The 25,151-nt window shown below is 44.9% G+C and overlaps 1 protein-coding gene across 1 annotated transcript in view; it reads left to right on the top strand.

Annotated features, from left to right (window-relative positions):
* The window catches only part of LONP2 (lon peptidase 2, peroxisomal), an 805,754-nt gene extending 781,436 nt beyond the window's left edge, over positions 1 to 24,318 (top strand). Inside the window, exon 15 of the mRNA XM_086945449.1 lies at positions 23,870 to 24,318. Coding sequence (XP_086801575.1) covers positions 23,870 to 24,091 — 222 coding nt within the window. The 3' untranslated portion in view covers positions 24,092 to 24,318. The remainder of the gene's footprint in view (positions 1 to 23,869) is intronic.
* The last annotated feature ends 833 nt before the right edge of the window (positions 24,319 to 25,151 follow it).

Below are 25,151 nucleotides of genomic sequence, written 5' to 3'. Positions count from 1 at the left end.
CTCTGTGGTAGGTTGGGTAATTGCTGGGAACCAGGAGAGGGGAGAGCGGAGGGGGGGGGGGGGGGGGGGGGCAAGGAGGTGGAGGCAGAAGAGGCTGCGAGGCTAGGGTGCTGGGAGGGCTGGGAGGTTGCCGGCTCCCAGAGGTGCTGGGACCGTAAAGTTTGAGAACTGGCCCACCCAAGCTCAGGCTCAAGAACTAGCCTGCAACCAGCCTGCTACCACTGCCGATAACCTCACTGATATCCTCACTGTTGTTCCTTTTCCTGATCCTCTCCTGCTCCGTCCCTTTTGCCCTGCCTACTACCCTACCCTGCTGCTGATCTTGCTGTTCGGTCAGTCGGGCGGCTGATGGATCACACAGCACTCCGCTTTTTTTCAGGCTCCGAGGCTTCAAGGCCCAGAGGCCCAATGGCCTCCGCTGGTCCGTCTGGCTGGTCCTTCTGACTGGGAAGTGATGTGGCTCCTGCTGGAAAGATGCTGGAAGGACGCTGGCTGTGTAAAAGGAGCAACGTGCACCCACGGAGTGACTCGCAGATAGAGTGATGATATGCTTGTGCTTGTGGGTCCTTGTGGTGCTCACGGCGGCGGGGATTAGCTGAGATAGACCAGGTACTAGGGAATAAAAAACGAGGTCCAGTAAGTTCAGAAGTGGGGGAGAAGGAGCGGGGCGCCTTCGCGGTTAGCTGAATGCAGGCGGCGGTTGCGGTTTGCAGGTTGCAGTAGACTTTCGCCTTCCCCCCACGGGCTACACTCATGGGCTTCACCGCGCACAACTGCAGGCACTTGCACTCAGCTACAGCCTCGCAGCACGGGCCGCCACTCTTCTCCGTCTAGCGGGGCACGGTGCCCACTCTTCCCAGCGCCGCCGCCGCTCCACTGTTCCGCTGTTCCGGTTGCTTGCCTGTTTGCCTGATCTCGGCGCCGTAGCTCCTGTGGCCTCTGCGATACGACCCCCGCGTCCTCCGCTCTCTGCTCTGCACGACTGCAGGAAGAAGCAGGAAGGAGTGATGCATCCCAGACATGCGTTGCAGACAGGCTGCAGGTGCACAGACCTGTAAGAGTAGATGAATGTCTATTTTCTAAAAGTGGCATTTCTAAAATAGTAATGTTAAATCCAACTTTACCAGTAAAAGTTATTTATCATTACCATTCCAACTTAAAATTACCATTACAGTCTAAAAATGTATTAAGGAATTCCCAATGTTAACTTATAAGAGAGTAGGCCTCACAGTAGTGAAAAACACAAATGTATGTTTTCTTTACTACCAGGACACACAAAACTTAAAAGTGCATGTCCTACCTTTTAATTACACTGCACCTTGACCCATGGACTACCTAGAGGGTGATTTATGTGAAATAAAAAAAAATGGAGTTTAAGGCTTGGCCAAGGATTTTAAATGACAAGTCAAAGTGGTAGTAAAAATGCACACACAGGCTCTGCAGTGGCAGGCCTGAGACAGGTTTAAAAGGTTACTTGTGTGGGTGGTACAATCGGTGCTGCAGGTCTTCTAGTAGCATTTAATTTACAGCTCTAGGTATATGGATTTATACCACTTTATAAGGGACTTGCAAGTAAATTAAATTGTGTATACACCAATGTTGCCATGTTTAGGGAAGAAGAGCTTGCACTTTAGCACTGGTCAGCTGTGGTACCTAAAGCTAACAAAAAGAATCCGCAGAAAGAGGAGGTACGCAGACCAAATGTTTGGGGGGCAGACCAACCTGAGGCTGATGGGTCTAACAGTGTTCTTTTGTTCATTTTGTCTTTGGTCCACTGTGGCCTTGCAATGAACACTATAAAAGGTTAGTCTGCCCTTTCTGACATTTTACGTTTACCAGACCACCCATCCTTGTTTATATCATCTGTGGGAATGAGGTTTGACACGTTTCCTCTCAAATCGTTTGTGATGTTACAGTGGACCTTTTAATTTTGTCTTAATGTGTCTTTTCGCCAATGCATAGCAGTTTGCTTTGTCTCTTGACTTTGAAGACTATCTTCCTCATTGTTATTACTTCAGTTCATCACATGAGTGGGCTTCAGGCACTGTTGGTGCAACCATGCTACACCACCATTTTTTCTGGACAATTAATATTGAGAACCATGGCAGCCTTCTTGCCTAGAGATGTGACTGCTTTCTACACTGGGCAATCTATCACTCCGCTTGCGTTTTGTGCCCTCCCTCACCCCTTGAAAGAGGACGAGAGGCTTCATTAGCTGGATGCCAGACAGGCTGTTAGCTTTTTTTTATTGATTGTACCATAGAACACCGTGCAGAAGATCTGCATTTTCTTGGGTTCTCTGGAGTGATGGAAGGGAAGGCTGTGCAGATGAAGACCCTGTTGAGGTGGATAGTCCTCTGCATTAAGATCTGTTATGCCCTGGCCAAGTAGTACCTACTGGAAGATCTGAGCCTATTCCACCAGGGCAAAAGCTGCTACCACTCCGTTGGCACGCTTATTACTTAACCTTGATATCTGCCAGGCTACGACATCTGCATTAGTTAACAAAGCACTACTGCCTTAATGGTTGGGTCCTGTGGGAAGGGCATTTCACCCACTCGGTGCTACAAGACTTTTTGGTTTGAGTCCATTCCACAGACCCCACACCCGAGAGAAGGACTGCTTTGGTATCTTGCCTAAGGTGGTCTTGAAGGTCTGAGAGCCTGTTCCAACAGGGCAATAGCAGCTACCACTGAGTTGGCACACTGGGTACTTATCCTTAACATCTACCAGGCTGCAACATGGGCATCAGTGTATACGTTAATGAAGCACTACTGCCTTGAAAAGTCAGGTCCAGTGGGAAGGCCATTTCACCCACTCTGTGATGCAAGACTATCTGATCTGAATCCATTCCTCAGACCCTCCACCTGGGAGACGTACTTCTTTGGTATCTTTGCTAAGGTGAGTAACCTGCTGTGAATATCCATCAGATAAGCAAGTTACTTTCATTAGGTAAATCTCCTTATAAGGAATACTCTAACTGCACGTTCCTCACCGCCCTCCCATTCTGTGGAGTAGCCTCTTTTTCACATCTAAAAAGGTCCCAAGTTAGGAATATGCAAACTGGTACTGAGAGTTGGTCACTGTTCACATCTGAAAGCACGAAAAGAGATGAAAAAGAAACTAACATGAGCGTGCAGGAGTGGCACTTATGTGCAGCTGCATTCTGTTACTTCTGGTATGGTACGGGACACTGTAGTAAAACATTTCCGAATGTAGTCTGGTGAGTATTCTAAGTTGAGGAATCAGCGGTTAGATAAAGGTTCTACCAGAAAGAGCTTTACCAAAGGTAAGTAACTTGTCTAATTCACAGTTCACAAGCAGATGTTGGTCGGGCTGGAATATGGAGGCCATTCTGAAAAGAAATGCATCCTGTGTACTGTTAGATAGATCTCTTCTGTAGAGCAGTAACACGATTATCCATTGCATATTAGTATGAAAAGGTATAGTTATAATTTTTAAAATCCAGGTAATTCACTGTTTTACTTATATTTTGAAATGGTTTATTTTTAAACAATACTCTATTACTGTTTGCCTCTAAACAATTTAACACAGGAGAACATCCTTCCAAGATGCTCACTAGCTGTCCTTTCTATGTCCTTCCTCACTTGTCAGTCCTGCCTATCCATGTGCACATCTCGCAGCCACACTCCAAACTTGTTTTTGTTTCCCTGGCTCAGATAGTCCCTCTGGACTTTACCATGGCTGTCTTGTGTGCAGTACCCCGTGCATCTAACTACGGCAGAATCTTTAATGGGGAACCAGTGAGTCAATTCAATTCAATTCAAAATAGCTTTATTCGGTTGGGACAGACAACCATAAAAGCACACATATAATACCAAACAATAAAATACAATTCAGTATACAGCCTTTTCTTGGAAAATAAGTACTGTACATATCATTGAAGATACAAATTACTTTTAACAACTGTAAGATTATATCGTAATAGACAGAAAATGTAAAGTGCGGTATGCTTGATAAAAACAAATGACACATAGCAGCTATATTACATCATGTAATACAAAAATTATGAAAGTGCATTAACTCTTAGCAGCTATACAATTACATCTTAATGAATAGGATATATAAATAAAGTGCAATGTGCTGCATGTAAACAGTAGACACTTGACAACTATAGAATTACATCAAGTAATACGGGGATTTTGAAAGTGCGGAGTGCTCAATGTAAACGGTAGACACATTGTATAAGAATTTTTTTTTATCTAAAATAACCCGGCATATTTTGCCCTGCATATAAAATTAAGTTGGCACTGCCCATCCTTGTAACTATGTGAAGGAATAAAATGACATTAAAAAAAAAAAAACATTAAAATACCATACTCTTTCTGGCCTCAATTGAACTAAGGATAAAGGAAGCAGTAAAAAAAACAAATCCCCGGTACTTCCAAGGCCATCAATATGGACATAGCAGCTTTGATGGAATTTACCTCATATTTTAAAAAAAGTGGTTTACGGTACTTGATTCTAAATGCCAAAAACAAATTACATAAAAGTAAAAAGTGCGTGGTACTTTGCTTTGTGGATCCATCACACGGGCACAGGGAGGAGGAATGTTTTTTCATAGTGGGGAACGCAATCAAATGGTGCACTAATCCAAGCCGCATTCTGGTTAAAATAAAACGGTGGGAACTTCTGGTAACAAATTTAAGATATCCTTGGAGACCCACTGTAACAGTATACATGTGATAAAATTGAAATGTGTCTTGTTTCCTGATAGATTCTTGCCTTTTTTTAATCCTATAGGTCAGGAAAGTACCTTTCACTTCCTGTTTAGATAGTGGTGGGAAATTACTATGATTCCCTGTAATCGATATATCAAAAATGTCACCAAAGGATTTAATTAAATATTTAAGCCATGGTATCCGTTTAGCATTATCCAACTTTAAACAATGGTTTATAATTGCCTTAGTGAAAAAGGTCTCTTCCTTTGACCAAATGGATTTCCACAGCTGCAGCGGTCTCATGGCTACCAGGTCCAACAGATAATTTAGACCAACTTCGCTGTGGATAAGTTCCGTAGAGGCAGAGGTTGGAAGGCATAAAAGTTTATTTAGAAAAGTGTTCTCCTCAGTTTGTAAAATCCCACATATTTGATGTCCCCAGATTCCCGCACCATAAAGTGCCACTGAGGTGCATCTGGCTTTGTAGATGTCAATTATTTCTTTAACCCGCCGAATACCTAAATTAGTGGCAAATTTAAAAACTCCATAAATACTTTTTCTGAGTTTGGCCTGGACCAATGACTTCTCATAATTCCATTTCCCATCTGATGAAAATGAGATGCCTAAATAACAGAATGACTCCACGTTAAGTTATTTTGTTGCCTTCTATTATAAAAGGTCTCTGATTTCTGCATTTCTCACCACACACCATAGTAAATGTTTTAGTTTTATTTATCAACAGCATCCTATTATTAATAAAATTGGCAAACCCATCAATTAGCTTCTGGAGCCCCACCGGTGTTCTCGATATCAAAACGGCATCATCCGCATAAAGCAGACCTGGTGTCTCTTTACCATCCACCAGATTTCCCCCAAGTGGGGGGACAACCCTCAGTTACTGCGGCATTGAAGACCAATGTGAGTATTGGTCCCCATAACGTGGATCAGTACCTCCTCTAATGTAATTCCTAAGTCGATGATTGGCCATTTACTTGGCATTGTTATTTTGATTGATGGGATATCATTAGGGTTAGAAATGCTGGAAAAATGGTCCACCCAATCCGTGGAACTTACATGGGCCAAAAGTTCCGGGACAGTTTCATTTTTGAGAAATTTACTATTCACAGTGTCCCAGAATAATTTATGATTGGCAGTTGTTGCAGCAAAATCAAGGTTATCCCAGGCTTCTTGTTGCAGTTCAGCCTTCCTACGTCTGGTATTGGAGTTATATTCAGTTCTGAGGCTACGGATGACTGAACTATCTCTGGGTTTGGATGATAAGGCTAGTTTCAGCTTATTCAGTGATACCGTGCAGGAGTGGTCAAACGTCCCCTATCATGTTTTTGTTTAATGGGGGTGGGCTTAGTAAGAAGTTTAGAGATACGATTGTTAATCATAGTGAAATTGACTAGGGTCTCAGTTGGTTGGATAGTTAAGGATAAATTATCAGCAATTTCTTTACAACATACCTGAACAATTTATTTTGTTAATTCGACCGAATACTCTCCCGTCCACCTTATTCTGGTACCATTGGGGCATATTGGTTCAATATTATTTACAACAGTACATAAATCAGCCGTCTTAATTCCCCACACAAAAAGTTCCAATGTAATTGGATTATGATCACTTATGGGCAATGCAACAATCTGCTGGGTAGTACATAAGTTGACAATATTAACTGAGACCAAGACATGGTCTATACTACTCTCGGAGGATCTTCCTGTAAAAGTCGGGATGTCCTTCCCATTCGCATCCTTCGCACATTGCAGGATAGCCAGATCAAATACGGTCATAACTGTGTTTAAGGTGTTACCATATGTGCAATGCGAAAAGTGTAGACAGTTATCCCCTGCATCAGATAGAAACCCACAAGCTTTGGTCATCGACAATGGGCATAAAGACAAATTGAAATCCCCCAGCCAGACCATATTCACATTGGTAGTATCTATGTTAATCAATTTGCATAGGTCCTGTCTCAGTTCTGTAACCAGACTATGACTGGTAGAATTGAAAATATTATTATAAAAATTGATCAACAAAACATCTTGGCTACCCTTGTGTTTAATCAATAATAACTGAGCAAAATGCCCTACATTAGTACTGATCGTGACTTTAACTGGAAGATTATTTTTCAACAGAATTAACAGGTCCCCTTTAGCTCTGCCTGACGGTGATGGTAACGCGGGCTGATTATAAGCCGTATACCCTTCTATAAATACATCTATAGTGCTCCATGTTTCTTGGAGACACACTATATCGTGTGTGTTAATAAAATCCTTCCAACCCAGCATATTGATCTTATTTGCCAAACCGGCCGTGTTCCAAGTTACAATTGAAAATCCTCCCCCTTGATTAAGTACCACAGGGTAATCTGTGATACCTTTACTGACTGTCTCGGCGGGGTCTTCTAGTGACCTTGTTAGTGGTCCATCTACTACCTTACCTACTCTTTTACACACATTCTCCTTGGCCTGGGTTACTTTCACAATGATATCGTCATTATTTTCTAGAGTTGACTTATAGTTTACAGGCCTACTTGTTTGTACACTGTACTCTAAGGGTACCTCGATGGAACAAAAACTATTTCTAATATCAATATCGGAAAACTTACACTGAGCACCCCCCCCCCAGGTTGTTGAATTAGAGTCAGTCAATCATTACAATCCAGTGTACTTAAAGCTTGGAATCTGTTAGATAATAGGAGGGTATGAATGGGTTGCTGGGGTAATTATATTGTTTAGTCTACCGGGTTGGAAGTTCCTGCCTCCTAAAGAAGGATTACCAAGATATTTATAGAAGTATCCAAGCGGGTAGAGCGAGATTGAACGCTCTATACAGGTGCTACAAGAGGCTCTCTCAAGGGACGTCTGTGCCCAGGTTGGCTTCTTGAAATGAATTATTATGCAGTCCCCTTGCATGGTTTTTCTAGATGGACCTATCCTCTGTACCCTTCTTGTTAATAGGATTTGTTCCACCTGTTCCACAGGGAAATTACAGTGGTCATGCAGCCAGTGGAGCACCTTGTTCTTCAGGGTGCTATGGCTTTCCATTTGCCCTATCCCTAGCGGTGGCACTTTAACCATGACTGCTACATAAGGGCTGCAGTCTGGGGGTAAATTAATCACAGCCTGCTCTTTCTGGTCTTCTGGTCCCTTAGGCTTGTTCATAACTTGGGGTCTGTTCATCTGCCCATTAATATTAGATCTTAAAGTACTAGATTGTGGGTCTAAATGTACACTCCCTCTAATATTTGAAATAACAGGGTTGTTCTGCGGTGGATGGATCAAGTTGCTATGCCCAGCCGTTATCATATTTGGGGTGTTTGGGTTGGGCGTAGCCACTGAAGGTGTTTGTACCAGGGATTCAGTACCTAAGTCCCTGGTTTGACTATTCCGTGATTTCATAATGGTACCCAACTTCAGTTCACCAGCGATGGCCCCCGCTCCGCCGAAGGATCACTGCTCCTTTGAGTGCCTCCGGGCATGGAAGGGGGCGGAGGTGGGCGGGATGATGAAGCAAGGGGTCCTGGGGGATGTAGTCTCCCCCCTCGGCGGCCGCGTGGTGGATCAGACAGCGGCGGCGGGGGAGACTAATGGCAGGAGACCCCCAGCTCGGTCGGGACGTTGGGTAGGTAAAGAAATCCCTGGAGCCAAGTTCAGTTCACCAGCAATGGCCCCCGCCCCGCCGAAGGATCACTGCTACTTTGAGCGCCTCCGGGCGCGGAAGTGGGCGGAGGTGGGCGGGATGATGAAGCAAGGGGTCCTGGGGGATGTAGTCTCCCCCCTCGGTGGCCGCGTGGTGGATCAGACAGCGGCGGCGGGGGAGACTAATGGCAGGAGACCCCCAGCTCGGTCGGGACGTTGGGTAGGTATAGAAATGCCTGGAGCCAAGTTCAGTTCACCAGCGATGGCCCCCCAGTGAGTCAGCCTTGCTGCCCTGATATTCCCACTGGCCACACCATCTTGTTCGCGCTGTATAAAACGTTATTAATAAATAAATAAATATTTATTTTTCTAGCACCGTTAGGGTGCCTAGTCAGTAAGCTATGCCCAGACTCCACCATTTCTTCCTGCAGGACTGGCCTTGGGGGCTATGATTACCACCACTCTGCTGAGAGTGGATTGGGAAGACCCTTCAACTTAGCTTTGATAGTGGGAGGCACCAGTCTCTCACCTCAGGATCCAACTTGAAACTGATTTATATAAATTATGCCCTCCTGGCTTCCACCAGTCAGCTTGGGGCTGCATCACTTTGTTCACACTTTTATACCATCAACAAAGAAATGCCAGACTGGACTCTCCACAGTGGACACTCTTCACCCTGCTTGCAGACTTCAAGGTCATCCTTTGGTCGGGTTTGACGTACTGTGAGACCCATGGTGCAAGTAGCGCCCTATTTTAAAGTGCTGATATACCCCGAATTTTGGGGCTTTTTGGATTGAGCAAATTGCTCTCCCATTTTAAGCACTTTTTTCACTTTTCCTTTTCACTTTCACGTCCCCAGGTCAGGGTGGACTATTAGAGTGTCCATACCGCCGGGGTTATAGTCCTGAAGAATGCCATGGTGAATATATACCACAAAGGCAGAAACATGTTGACTGATTTTAACAAATTTGTGGTATTTAGCTGAATTTAAATTAGATCCTAATAACCTTGGCTTTTAAATTCAGACACATATTACCACTTACACGTGTCTTAGGGATCACTTATTAAAGTTTTTTTCGATACCCTATTAGTCACTTTTAATTTGAGAACCTTCACAACACTTCCTCCCCACACAACCAGCTCCGCAGTCTTTCTGGCGTCGCAGCACACCGAAGAGACACTCGGTCTCTTCGGTGGGGCCCGATGATGAAGCATGACACTGACTAGGTCGGTGTGTGAGGGCTTTCCTACTCAAATAGAGTGACTGTGATCCCACTCAACTAGAGTGACTGTGATCATCAATATCTTGCTTATCTTTTTTGCTCCACGTCTATGGCAGCCGTGAGCTTGACCAGTTTAGACCTCTCTTACTTTGTTGTTGGGTACTGTGATGTATGTCAGGTGCCGGCCTGCCGAATTCACAATCGGACCGGTGGACCACATTTTCCCTTTTCAGCAAAGAGAGGGTGTTGGAACTGGGTCACCAGCTCCCCGAGGGTAGCATGGCACGAGCGGGTAGGCATCCGAAAGCTTATGTGTAAAGCGACCATACAACACACGCATCCACTGAGACAGTAAAATGGGCACGCAATGAGTGACACCACTCCAATTAGATTGTATAAAAATTAGATAACTTTTATATAGAGCATAGTCAGGGAATCAAAAAGTACAGTATCAATTACTTATTAGTTTTTCTTCAGAATACATATGTTTCAACACTTTGTAAGAAATACTCCGAGGAATAAATATTAAATATCAGAAAAATATTGAATATTAGATATCAAGTATAGATAACCACAGGCCTGACCTCAGCCTTGCTTCTTGTCAGCACCTGTAAGAAATACATTAAGGAGACAACCAAATGACATTGCATCTCATTGGTTCTGCAGGCATTTTACCCACTTCTCACCAAGCAAGGGTGAGTGTTTTACAGCAGTAAACATGTAAATAAATAACTGTAGGCTTCAGTAAATGCGGCACTAAAGGGGAGAAAACATTTCATTAAGGATAAACATCCCCTTGTGCAGGATTAACCATTTTAAGAATCACTCCCAGCAGGAGTGAGCATTAAGCAGTTCCATAGTTGAAGTAGAACTTTTCATTAGTTATGCACCAACATTTCATCCAGGAAGTAACCACTTCTCTGAGCAGAAGTAAACATTTAATAACAGGTAAACCATGCATAAGGCCTAGGCTGAGCAGGACACTAGGCGAAATATGGATAATCCCTGGGTTTGAGCATTTCATTTTACACTGGCAGGCCATGCATCAACCTTTCTCTAGGGAAGTATAGCCACATCAGTGGGCATTACATTTAAGAAGGCAATAACAGGCCCCTAGCCAGGGGTTAACTCTCCTAACTCAAGTCACGGGGCTTAACTGATATCCTGGCCTTATTTTGAGGCCCAGCAGGTCTGCAGGTACATCCCCCCCCCCCTCTCTTCCATCTAGGGGGGGAAGCTTCTAGGTGTTTAAGGGGGCCAACAGTCTGCAGGACATAAGCGCTTCTCAAGGGGGCACAGCGCTTTGTCCAGTTCAGCAAGCTGAGGTAAATTAGGCAGTTCAAATGATGCAGGACAGCAGTTCAGGCAGATATAGCGCTTCAGGGTTCTAGCGCTTCTGCAGGCAGTTACAGTGCTTGAGCCTCAGGCCATTCAGTCAGGCTAGCAGTTCAGGAGGCTAGCGCTACGCAGAGATAGCGCTTAGCATTCACTTCAGTGGGGCACTTTCCTCAGGACAGGTAGTTCAGGGTGCTAGCGCCAGGGAATAAGAGTGCTTAGCCAGCAGACAGTTTATTTTAGTTGGAAGCAGGTCAGCAGGACCAACAGGACAGGCCACACGACAGTGGCAAACCAGCAAAAGGGGGTCCCAGGTGGCGTCGGGGAACGCAGGGAGCAATACAGCACCAATACCTGGTTGCTTCCTCAATAGTCCCGTGATGGTTTGGTTTCTTCTTGGCGCTTTATGTTTCTTGCGCCCTTGTAAATACCAGTCTCTTGGATCCTTAAAAGGGGGAGGGGGTTGAGTTGATGGCTGTATCCAATCTCCTCAGCCGGTCTCCTCAAGTGGCCCCTGAGTTCCCCTCCCGCCTGGCCAGATCAGGGGGCAAGTTCAGGATCCCTCAACACTTGGTAGGCAGCACCTAGGCCCTGTCACTCCCAGTGTCATAGGTCCCTGTCTAGGCCCCACTGCCTAAAACTCCTGCGTAGGTTCTTCCCCAGGTCTGTGCTCCCTCAATCTGACAGGAAAGTTTCCCTTCCTCTCAATATATAGTGCCAGTTGACAGTTGGTAGTGGCAGTTGGTGTCACCTCACCTGTTCCAGAAGGTTCCAGGAGGTTCTAGGAGGTTCCACCATTCTGGCTATGGGCAGGCTGGTATAGATACATTGTTTGAGGGTTCCAACCAGCTCCTGGCCACTAGAATGCGCCCACAAAGACCGCGCTGCAGTAGCAGGGGTCAGTGGCAACCATGTTAGGGGAAGAAAGCACCTGCACCTTAACATTAGTTTAACAATACACAGGGCTTTCTCCATTGCACAAGGCCTATACACTTTTGTTACAATAGGGGGCACCCTAAATTAAAGGAATAAAAGGCGAAAAATTTCTGGGAAAAGGCCAAGTCCCACAGAGGGCTTCTGCTGTTGCCTGGATGTGTTTGTTTTTGGATTTCTGTGGACTGGCCAGTACTGGTTAGTGTCATGCTCATTATTGTCCTCACTCATCGACAAAAACACACACACAGACTTTTACTGACAATAGCCAGATACATTTGCTGTCCCAGTGTATATTCTCCAAATAATAAGTGTCTTCATTATTTTCTGCGTAGCAACATCGTATTGGCATTCAACAAGACATAAGTGAGTGATACGCCACTCCATCAAAAGAATGTTCAGACAGCTTCCACAGTTACTCAAGCAATGACTGACAACAAAATGTGTCACAATTGTTCTTGGTGGTTATTTTACCTTTAAGTTCTTGCTAAGGATTTCTAGTGTGACACATTGCTATACAAACATCACTTCAACACTATTTTGCACTGTACATCTCAAGGTGCAAAAAGGTCCAGTAGAAAATCCACTGCCATTATCACATTATAACTTAGCATGCCTCACATCAGAAGTGCACATGCTAGGTTTAGGTTATAGGTAAATACTTCTTGAGGGTGCATTAGGATTTAGGGTAGTGGTGTGCAACAGGGTATATGGCTGAGGCTTTTAATGGTTTTCTGAGAGTCCCAACTTTACCATTGATGCACGCAGGAATGTTTTGCAAGTACATGTCAACCCAAGCGAACTTTGGGAAATGGAAACATTGACATTGCCTTTTGATGACCATGGATTAAACACTTATGACTTCATTCAGAGACAGCAGCTTGCTTGTCTCTACCCATACACTTGCTTAATAAACATTGATATCATGACCTTGGTTTGTTTAACTTTTAAAGTGCTGCTTTTTGAAAATTTGCCCTTTCTGCATGGTCGTCATGGATTTGTTTTCTGTCTTTCTGCTGAACCACATTTGTGCTGACTATAGAACGCTGTGCACTTTACCCCGGCTAACCAAGAGTAAGGTTTCTATGCTCCCCCTTTACATATGGTAATTGTTAGAAAATAGGTTTCTTGTTGGCAGTGGTATGCACCATGTACAAGCAGGAACCACAGTACTAGTCAGGCTAAGTCACAACACATCTTAAATTAGCCTATGCTCACCCTCTGGTAGCTTGGCACAGAGCAGTCAGGCTTAATTTAGCAGCAATACGTAAAGTATTTGTTCAGCACTTCAAACAGTAACAGAGTGAAAACACCAGAGAAAGACTCCACACCGGGTTAGAAAAAATAGAGAATAATTTAATGAATATAATAAGCCAGAAACAACAAAAATCCGATAAGTACGCGAGATGTGAATTTTCAAAGAATAAACTGTGAAATAGCGCTTAAAAGTAATAAGCACTGAACAACAGTGCCTCGATCCGGGATGACGTCGAAGAAGATGCAAGGTGCAGCCAAAGTGATGCTTCGGTGTCGAGCCACACATGCGTCTGTGTCGAGCCACGCAGTGGGAGAGATGTGGGGAGATTCTGCATGCAGATGACCACAATGCTTCGGTTCTGAGTGAGATGCTCTGGTTCCGAATATGATGGTTACTCCTCCTGCAGCAGAGGATGTATCGATTCCAAAGGCGATGTGCTGGTTCTGAGTGCTATGCGCCAGCCTCGTTCAACGCGGGGGATTTACCGGTTCTGACTCACTGAAAGGCGAAGATGAGCTGGTTCCCGTGAGGATGCGTTGGTTGGCTCAAGAAAGTACATTAGGCTTCACTTCCAGTGGTCCAGAACTGGGTTGACACCACTTGGCAAGGCAGACTCATAGCTTGCAGAGTTCAAATTAATGTAGTTGGAAGTCTTTTGCATCTCTGAGACTTCATTCTGGAGACAAGCTAGCAAGCCCTTGGAGTCACTCTGGGTTCAAGTGATCTAGGTCCAGTCCTCTCAGTAAGGCAAGAGTCCAGCAAAGCAGCAGAGCAGCAATCCTTCCAGCAGAACAGCAGTTCTTCCTGGCAGAGTGGCCACAGGTCCAGAAGTGTACTAAAGTCATGGTGTTCAGAGGTCCAGTACTTATTCCCAGTTGTTCCTTTGAAGTGGGGGAGACTTTAAAGACAGGCCGTTGAAGTGCACAGAGGTCCTTCTTCCTTCCCTGATTTAAGACTCACTACAGGGAGGTATGCAACGCTTTGTGTGTGAACAGGACACAGCCTATACAGGTGTAAGTGTGCGACTATGCCCAGCTTCTCCGTCCAATCAGCCAGGATGGCCCATCATGACACATTTAAGCACCCTTTGTGTGTGGCTGTCAAGAAGGAATACACAAAGCCTAGCTGTCACCTAACCCAGACTGAGCAGAGACCGGCAGCAGGCACCAAATGGCTAAAGTAAGTAAATGCCAACTTTCAAAAAGTGGATTTGGCATACAGCAATTTAAAATTGGACTTCACTCTAAATTGTGGTTTTAAATTGTGAGTCCAGTGGCACCAGACTTGAAAAGGCTATCTCTTCACAGTTGGAATTACACTTAAACAATGTAATAAAGTAACCCAATGTTAATCTATGGGAGAGATAGGCCTTGCAGTAGTAAAAAATTAATTTGGGAGTTTTTCACTACCAAGACATGTAAAACTTTAAAGTACGTCTTGCCTTTTGAATGCATTGTACCCTGCCCTGTTGGTTAGACAGGACCTATCTTAGGGGTGACATGTATAAAAAGGGAAGGTTTTGGCTTGGCAAGAGGTTTATCTTGCCTGGCCGAAGTGGCAGTGTAAACTGCTCATATAGGTTCTGCAATGGCAAGCCTTATTCATGGTTAGAGGGCGCATACTAAAGTGGATGGCACAGTAAGTGCTTCAGGCCCACTAGTAGTATTTAATTTACAGGCCCTGGGCACATGTAATGCACTTTACTAGGGAACTATAAATAAATCCAATATGCTCATTAGGTATGAGCTATAGTTACCATGTTTAGGGGAGAAAGCACAAGCATTTTACCTCTGGTTAGCAGTGGTAAAGTGCACAGAGTCCTAAAGCTAGCAAAAACAATGTAAGAAAAGTGGAGGGAGGCAGGCAAAGAGTTCAGGGAAGACCACCCTAAGGTTGTCAGTTCTTACAGTGATGTTGGCGTAACCCTAATTGGTTTATTTAATTTGCCATAAAGTCCATAGTATGTGGTACCAAGTGCCTGTAAATTAAATTCGAATAGTGGACTGCAGCCCTCATTGTGCCATCCACTGTGGTGGTACTGTAAAGCATGACTCTAGGCTAAAATTGTAGCCTGGTTGTAAAGTTTTAAACTGCAAACTCAACCTGTCAAATTAATCCCTTTTTGACAAGCCTAAACCTTCCTTTTAAATATGAAAAGTCACACCTTAGTACGCCTTACTGCCCATAAGGCAGGGTGCATGTCATTTAAAAGTAGGACATGTAAAAGTTTAATATTTAACATGTCCTTACAGTGACTAGCACCTCAAAGCAATTTTTGCTGAAGCAGGGTTGGCTGTTCCACAGGAAAGCACTGGGAAAACCATATTAAGTTTAATAAATGTTTTTTCCAAATAGGAAACAACTACAAATAACATTTTTGGACTTTTTGAAATATTTATATTACAAACCCATTTTAGTGTCTAAGCTGAATTTGCTGTAAATATGTTGGAAAGATGGCTTTTAAAAAGTTACCCTTGCCCTGTCTGAAGTCGCTGAAAGCTGATTTTAAAATCTGAAGTTCCTGGAAGCTAAAACTGTACGTTGCTCTCTTTCTCTCTCTCTCCTGCCAGTGGTGTGAACCTGCTCTTAGGACAAGCCTTGGGTGTGGGCTGGTAGGGTTATGCTCTTGTTGGGGTAGCCTAAGGTTTGGGCCCATGGACTGGTTAACTTCAAAGAGGCCTACCCAATCACAAGCAGATGAAGCTAACAGGCACACTTGCATCCTTCTCCCCTCCCCGGTCCTGCCCGCATGACATCTTCCATAGCGGGCCTCTTGACATCACAGTGTCAAATTCTGCTGGAGTGTCAAGCCCTGATTGACTGGTTTGCTGGGTTTTTTTTATATGGCATTTGTGGTGCACGTAAAAGGAGGGAAGCAGGATGCCAAAACAATATGGGTTTATCCACTGTCAGGTTGCTGAAAGCTCAGCTTTGTTCTACCAGACTTCTGTCTCTTAGTTATTTGGGAGTACAGGGACTGTCTAAACTGGATGTTAGTGTTAAATTTAAGAGGCCCCCGAATTATTACACTCCCCACACACACCCTCAATTCCCAAGTTTTGGGTGGCCAAAACTTTGGCCATCTTGAAAATGGCCAAATATTGGTTGGGTTATTCCCAGGATTCTTTTCCTTATTGGTTAGGGCATCTCCAGGCGTCATAACTCCCCACTGGCTTGTGCCAGAAATAAATGTGATATCTCCATGCATGCACTTTAGAACACTTCTGAACCTGAGGAAGAGTAGAAGAGAAATGAACCTGCTGTCTGCAACCTGAAAAGGACCTGCTCTCTGCCTTGAGCCCAAGACAAAAAAGAGGACTCCCAAGTGTCAAAAGCTGACCTTCTGTTCAAGCTACAGTAATACAACATGCTCCAAGAGGTCTTTCCTGCAACTGCCCAGCTCATCAGTGGCAACTAGATTGGACTTTGTCTGCCACCCTGTAAGTCTCTAAGTTCCTCCCTTGAGGTCCTCAGGTGGCTTTAGAAGTGTACTCCTGTGGTGGATTGGGACTTAAAGCACTGAAGTCAGAAGGTAAAAAACTCTTTGACCAGAATGAATCTGGTTAGAGTATCCGACTTTTGCACTGTTGCAGTCAGAGTAAAATTGCACCTAGGTCCTGTTCTACTGGGAGCATTAATTATCATTTCCAAATTCTGCTTTTTGGTGTTATTTGTACTTAAAATTTGAAAAGAAATTCATGCCTCCTGTTCCCCTTATTGGATATTAGTCATTTTGGTGTTATTTTGTGTATTACATTTTACTTTACTTTTCAAATTAGTTTTGAGATTTTAATTGGTTTGCATTTCAACCTTATTACTATTTTAGTACTGCACACATATTTTATACATTACCTCTAACTTAAGCCCGTCTGCTCTGCACCATAGCTGTGAGGGGGTTGAGCTCAGGTTCATTTAGCGACTTTACTGGTTATCCAGTATTGGGGTATCTTTCATAGATTCACATACCTGAATCATTCCCCGTCGTCGAGGCGGGAGTCCCACGGTAAATAAAAAAGCAGTGCCAAAAGCACTTTGTAGTAGTAGGCCCTAGAAAAGGCCTGAGGCCTATATTATAGTAGCCTATCTACATCATTATGCTAAAAAGACCAAAGTCTTTGCTCCAACCAATCAGCTTACAGCACCCTCTAGAACCTTCCCTGCAGAGCCAGCTCTCCTCAGATTTTCACCGCACGTCGTGTGGAAGGGAGTCTCACTGAGTCTTGACTCAGTTTTTTCTTCAAAGCTTCAAGATGTCTGATAAGAAGGCCTTATTTAGACCTTGCAGAACCTGCGAGAAGAAGAGGGTCCATGTGGATGACCAGCATAAGGACTGCATTTATTGCCTTTATCCCAAATATGAGGCAAAAAACTGTAAGATCTGCCGTACCTTCCCTTCTAAGACCTTAAGGGACAGGGAGGCCAGAGTCCTTTTGTGGCTTAAATCCTCTTCCACGGATGATGATGATAGAGCTTCTACCTCTAGCAAGAGGGCGAGGTCTTAAGAGGATAAGACAAGTGAGGGGAGAAAGCATGCTAAAACCTCCCACTCCACTTCAGGCTCTTCACAGAGATCTCAACATTCTGTCATCTGGAGCCTCAGCCACCAACGATCCTGCAAAGAAAACTGTGAGTAAGACTTCTACTGTCTCCTCTCCAGTGACTACTGTCTCTACTGCAACCTCTTCTTCTATGGATATGTTATCCACTGCATCTATCACTGCTCCTATTGTGTCTACAAAGATTTGTATTATGACAAAAAGAACTCTCGTAGACTAAGACTTCATCGTCAACGAAGAATTTGTCGTCCAAAAAGAGCCCGTCGACGAAGTCATCGACGCCGCCGTCGATGACTGTCTCGTCGAAGAAGAAAGCATCGACGTCTATCCCGTCGACGACGAGCCCGACTTCAGTTACTCCGTCGACGACGATCCCGTCGACGACCGTCCCGTCGACGGTGGCTCCATCAACGTCGAATCCATCGACGACGGTCCCGTCGACTGCAAATCCAACGACGACGATACCATCGTCGTCGATCTCGTCGACGATAAACCCGTCGACGACGGCATCTTTTCAGCAGATGGATGCACCTTTGTCACCGGTGCCATCAAAACTGATGGAATCAGCTTTGCTGAAGCCTATCGCTGGGAATCAGGCTTTTTGTACGCCGATTTCAACAAAAAACTTTCAACTCGTGTCCTACAAGAGACCACAAGGATCATATATCGCCACTTATGCCCTCTCATCTTCTAGAATCTTATGCCGATGATGAAGAGGATGATTTTGAGGACGACGATAATGAAGGTGCTTTTGGTGTGATGCGTCACCCATCCGAACTCATCATCAAATGCCAGGATGATGATGAAGACGAATCCTACGCTGAACACTACTACCAGGAGGATATCATAGTGCCTCATACATTGGAACATCAGAGACGGCCTAGGGTCCCAGAAGTCACTCAGTTACCGCCTAACTTGATACAAGACTTACAGGCTATGCTGGCGGATTATAAGCAACGTTTTCCGCCACAAATGCCTCAATCTAGTACTGCTGTTCCTCCTCCGCAACATCCACCGGTTTCTCCAGCCGTGGAAACCCTGCCACCGGTTTTGCCTCCGCAAACTCCGGATACGTCATCGGAAGAGGAAGTAGAAGATGGAGAGTTGCCTAACGTACCTTCATCAGACCCATGGGATGAATACGTTATCCCCATGCCATCCCCTCAAACTCCACAGCCTTCAGATTCACCGCCTGAAGATGTAGGTGGGTTTCACAACCTGATGCAGAGAGCATCAACCAGATTTAAGCTCCCGGTGACAGTGGAACAAACGGAGTGTTTTCTCCATGATTTTAAAGAGGAGACAAGGAAGATATCTAGAGCCATTCCCATCATTGAATATATTTGGAAGGAAGGCATAAAGATAATGAAAAACCCTGCATCTGTGCCTGCTGTGTTGCCAAGAATTGAAAAGAAATATCGTGCTCCGCTCTCTAGTCCGGCGTGCCTTATTGGTCATCCACGCCCGGACTCAGTAATCTCCCAGGCAGCGCAACAAAGGTCGAAGAACCCAGCTACCCCTATTTCTACTCCACCTGATAAAGAGGGGCGACGCTTAGACCTTATTGGGAAGAAGTTTGCCACCATGGCTGCAGCATCCATCAGAGTGGCAAATTCTTTGGCGATTATTGGGCGCTATGATCGCCAAATGTGGTCCGAAATGGCTGGCTTCATAGAGCTGTTACCAGAGGACAAGAGGCAAGAAGCCAGAAAAATTCTAATGGAAGGAGAGCGTGCAGTGGAAGAATCCATCGACTGCGCTCTAGATATGGCAAACACGAATTTCAGACAGTTGGCTGGGGCAGCTGTCCTGAGACGTCAAGGGTGGTTGAAAGCCACTACCTTTCGTCCAGAAGTTCAATTGAAAGTACTGGACATGGCATATGACGGAGAGTCCCTCTTTGGGAAGCATGTTGATGAGGCTCTCCAAGCGATTAAAATTGACACAGATACTGCAAAGTCGCTAGGGTCATTGCAGTATAAAAGAGGATCGTTCAGAGGAGCAAGAGGACGAGGTTATTTGTCCAGAGGAAGTTATTACCAGGCAATATCAACAACAATACCGCCAGAATTATCAGTCCTCCTATAGACCATCTGGATCGGCTGGTTTCTCTCGCCAAGGAGGAAGAAGGCGCACAAACAATCAAGGACGAGACAATCACAAGAAACAGTGAGAACAATTGGGCGCCACCTTTAATCCCCTACCTTCCCATGGGCGCGAAGATATCTGCCTTCCAACAGCAATGGCAGCATATAACAACTGATCGGTGGGTGTTAGACTTGGTCCAGCATGGTCACACCCTAGAGTTCATCACCAAACCTCCAACAACTCCGCCCAGGGGTCCCCCTCCCCCTCGTCTTCACTTATTGTTCAAGGAAGTGCAAGCATGCTTCTCAAGAACGCAATAGAGAAGGTTACAAACCATCAGAGAGGAGCAGGTTTCTATTCCCGTTTTTTCCTCATAAAAAAGAAAACAGGGGAATGGAGACCGATCCTAGACCTGCGCAATCTGAACAGATATCTCAAGAAGCAGGGATTTCGAATGGTCACCCTCTCGGACATTCTCAGTTGCCTCAACGAGGGAGATTACATGGCTTCCTTGGACATGGAAGATGCATACTTCCACATCCCAATCCACCTTAAACATCGAAAGTACCTCCGTTTCACTGTTGCTGGCGCCCATTATCAGTTCAAAGTTCTCCCATTTGGCCTCAAGTCGGCCCCAAGGTATTCACGAAGTGCCTGGCTCCTGTGGCAGCAGCTCTTCGGGCAGCAAAAGTACAGGTCTTCCCGTATTTGGACGACTGGCTAGTGAAAGGTCCATCAAAGGCCAAAGTAAAATCCGACATTACAATATGCCGCAATCTCTTCACATCGCTAGGCCTCACAATCAACAAGAGCAAATCTCAATTGGATCCAAGACAAAACCTGCTATTCCTAGGAGCTTGTCTGGACACAGTAGAATGCAAGGCATTCTTGTCTCGAGAGAGACAACTCCGACTACAAGCTTTGGCCATGAAACTGTCAAGAAAAAGGTCACTTTCAGTTCGCCTATTTGCATCACTTCTGGGGATGTGCTCTTCGGCCATCAACCTCATTCCATTGGCGCGTCTAAAGATGCGGCCATTACAGGAGGAGCTACATCGTCAATGGCATCAAGCGACAGGCTCTTTCGAGGACACCATCACAGTCACCAACAGGATGGTGCATGCACTTCAATGGTGGTCTCAGCTCAGCAATTTGGAACAGGGGCTCTCATTCTTGCAGACTCCTCCAGATTTCATTCTGACGACAGATGCGTCCATGGAGGGCTGGGGCGGTCATCTCCAGGACTTACAGGTGCAAGGAAAATGGTCTCAACAGCACAAAAAATGCCACATCAACAGTCTAGAGTTGAAAGCAATTTGTCTGTCTCTTCAAGCGTTCCTCCCCAGGATAACAGGATCCTCAGTCCTGGTCAGAACGGACAACACTACAAGCATGTTTTATATAAACAAGCAGGGGGGAACGAGATCAGCAACATTGTACAGGGAAGCCCAAGAGTTATGGCAATGGTTAACAATTCACAACATAACTCTCAAGGCGGAACACGTCAGAGGCCTCTACAACACCTTGGCAGACAAACTGAGCAGGTCCTTGTCAGATTGCCACGAGTGGGAACTGGACAACAACCAGTTAAACAAGATGTTTCAGAGATGGGGCAAGCCGAAGTTGGATTTATTTGCAACCCAACAGAACAAGAAATGCAGGTACTACGCCAGCAGATACCCTCAACAGGGGTCAAGGGGGAATGCCCTTTCAATGCGATGGTCAGGAACCTATGCATACGCTTTTCCTCCGATCCCTCTGATTCCACGAGTGGTGCGCAAGATGAAGTTGGAGAGTTGTCGCCTTCTCCTCATTGCTCCCAAGTGGCCTCGCCAGTATTGGTTTCAGGAACTCATGCTACTTTCTCAGGAACCACAGATCAGACTGTTGGTAACCCCAACGCTACTGTCACGCAACGAGGGTCAGGTACTTCACCCAGATCCTCAATCGCTGAAATTGCACGCATGGCTCCTAACTTCCTAGAATTTGAACATCTCCAAATTCCTCAGGACTGCCGAGACATTTTAAAGAAAGCAAGAGCCCAGAGTACGTTAAAAACTTATCGTCTCAAGTGGAAGCGTTTCTGCGCATGGTGCAGCTCTACTGCTTTACACCCTATAGAGATGCCAGCAGAGAAGATATTCCCCTACTTATTGCATTTAGCGCAATCTGGTCTTTATTTTTCGCCAATAAAGGTCCACTTAGCGGCCTTATCCAGGTACAGAAAGATGGCTAACACTCAATCACTCTGCTCTTCATCGCTAATCAAGCAATTTATGAGGGGTCTGTTCCGGGCTTATCCTCCAGTGAAACCCTCACCACCGGAATTGGAGCTCAACACTGTTCTATCACAGCTGATGAAGCATCCGTTCAAGCCCATCCATAGAGCTGACCTAAAGTTCTTGACATGGAAGGTTGCTTTATTACTGGCGCTAACCACCGCAAGAAGAGTGGGAGAAATTCAAGCCTTCACCATAAAGGAGCCCTTTTTGCATTTCTCCCAGGACTATGTTACTTTGCGGACGAATCCAGCGTTCATACCGAAAGTGCCTTCCCAGTTTCATCTAAATGAGCCCGTCAAGCTGAAAGTTTTCTTTCCAAATCCTTCAACCCCGGCTGAAAGAACATTGCATTCTTTGGACATCAAACGATGCTTAAAGTTCTATCTCCAGAAAACCAAGACTTTGAGAAAGTCAGATCAACTGTTTGTAGCTTATGGCCAGACTACATTGGGAAAAGCGGTCACTAAAGCTACAATTTCAAGATGGATAGCATCCGCTGTTCAGTTCTGTCACATCAAGGCTAATCGACCATTGACAAGGGCTGTTCGATCTCATTCCACAAGAGCTGTGGCAGCGTCTGCAGCTTTGTTTGCAGGAGTGACGCTTGAGAACATTTGCCGTGCTGCGACATGGAAGAATGTCCACATGTTTACAAGACACTACTGTCTGCAATCAGCAAATCAGGATGATGCGGCATTGGGCCAAGCTGTTTTACGTCACCTGTTTCCATAAGGAGTATATTCAGGTACTAATGTTGGTTTATTTCATATAATGTACATACAATTCAGTAGATTGCTTTAAATATGCAGACATATGTTAACATGTTGTGTGTTTTTATGATGCTCAAATTTCCTTTCCAGAAGGAAAATGCACGATTTCTATGTTGAATCTGAACATGATTTATTAATAGATCAATCTCTAGGCGATTGTTGGTTGTTGACTATACATTCATGGGGGTGCACTACAATGAGTCTCCCACCATCCGCAACCGACTTTGCCTGGCTTACTGCTTGCTATTCTGATTCAGGCATGTGAATCTATGAAAGGTACCCCAATACTGGATAAGAAAACAAGTTACTTACCTGTAACTTCAGTTATCCAGTATTGGTATCTTTCATAGATTCACATGCACCCACCCTCCTCCCCGGAGAGTCAGTTCTCGAAGTTCGGGATACTTGTTCCCACTTGTGCTACGAAAATCTGAGGAGAGCTGGCTCTGCAGGGAAGGTTCTAGAGGGTGCTGTAAGCTGATTGGTTGGAGCAAAGACTTTGGTCTTTTTAGCATAATGATGTAGATAGGCTACTATAATATAGGCCTCAGGCCTTTTCTAGGGCCTACTACTACAAAGTGCTTTTGGCACTGCTTTTTTATTTACCGTGGGACTCCCGCCTCGACGACGGGGAATAATTCAGGCATGTGAATCTATGAAAGATACCAATACTGGATAACTGAAGTTACAGGTAAGTAACTTGTTTTCTTCACCCTAATAGGATTGTGATTATTACTTGAGGTGGGTACTTACTCTTCCTGAACCAATAGCCCAATTTCTTACACTGCTATATGAGGGAAGGAAATTTCTCTCTTCAATTCCCACATCCTACTATTCCTTTCCATATCCTAGCAGTTATCCCTGCATGACATCATTTAAGCTCTTTACCTCATTAGTGCAGTATCCCGACGAAGCAGGTCTAGAAGCAGTGATCTGTGATGGGAGGCTTCTTTTTTATGGTTTTTAGAGAGCATTGCCCCAGACGTAGGTTATACCTTAAGTATTATTCTAGCCAGCCCTATAAAGGAATGCATTATTTCACAATATAATTAATATTAATACATCACTAATTCTTTCAAATTGTTTTCAATATTCTAGGTCGGTGGAATAAAGGATAAAGCCCTGGCAGCTCACAGAGCAGGATTGAAGAGCATTATAATTCCTAAAAGAAATGAAAACGACTTAGAGGAGATTCCTGTAAATGTGAGAGGCGAGCTGAACTTTGTGATGGCAAGCTCCCTGGATGAAGTTTTAAATGCAGCTTTCGATGGTGGATTTCCTGTAAAGACTAGGCCAGACCTCTTGAATAGTAAACTGTAAGCAGGAGCCTGAAATGTAAAAACCACTGCAAATTGAGGTGATTCACTTACATTAGAAAATTCTTAAAATCAGATATTCAGTATTCAGAGCGCCTTGTTCTCGCTTATTTAAATGTAGGGACAAGTAGGGCTGGGCAATTTTTTTTTTTAATTCACTGTGAGCGGGTGTTCAACATTGTGCAATTCCACTTGTTGCCAGTTGTTTCACAGCTTCTTCCCGCAGATTAACCCTTTCACTGCGGCGGCTATTCCGCCGCAGTGCTAAGGGGCGGGGGGGCCGCGCGGCGCTCCCGCACTGGTGACGGAACCGCTCCGTCACGCCCCTCGGGTGAGCTGTGCTTGTGACAGAATGGTTCCGTCACGGCCCCGCCCGCTCAATAGAACGCGCCGCGCAGGCGTGAAATCAGCGCCGCGCAGGTGCGGCGATCGGGCCGTGACGGAACCGTTCCGTCACCAGGACAGCCCACCCGAGGGGCGTGACGGAACGGTTCCGTCACAAGCGTTGGAGGGGTTAAAAAAGAAGGCATAATGCAGGAAAATGTCCCTTATGCCGCACAATGAGGAATACAAGGAATGAGGAATAATTGTGCAATCTAGCATAGGTAATTCCATTACGTTAATTACACTACTGGGCCCCCGATAGTGCTTGATACTGTGTGAGGCGCTTGCCTGCTAGAGTGCTAAGTGGATCTTACTGGCAGGTGCCAGACATAGGCTTCACTGCTGGGAAATGTGCTTTTGGGAGCACTGTCATGGACCCGGGCAATGTAATCACCTAAATGGAATTCTAACTAAGCTATATTGCCTATCCCTTGATAGTGCCCCTAAAAGCAAGTGTTTTGGGCTTGTTTTTCCCCACATGCGGAGCAACCCTAAGTCTGCTCACCAGGTGGAAAAAAGCAGACTAAATCTGCCTGCTTAGAAATTCACCAGGTAATTTTGCTCAAATGTAGTGACGTCTAGTTCTCTTATTTTAATGATTACTGCTGATACATTAATGTACATGGCTTCAGGATTGCTAATTGGAAACATTGGTTTGGTGATACACATAACTATCCTAG

Source organism: Lissotriton vulgaris, chromosome 12, assembly GCF_964263255.1.
Source record: "Lissotriton vulgaris chromosome 12, aLisVul1.2, whole genome shotgun sequence".
In the NCBI taxonomy this organism is placed as follows: domain Eukaryota; kingdom Metazoa; phylum Chordata; class Amphibia; order Caudata; family Salamandridae; genus Lissotriton; species Lissotriton vulgaris.
Note: the sequence above shows the minus strand (reverse complement) of the source record. Positions and strands in the feature narration are given on the sequence as shown.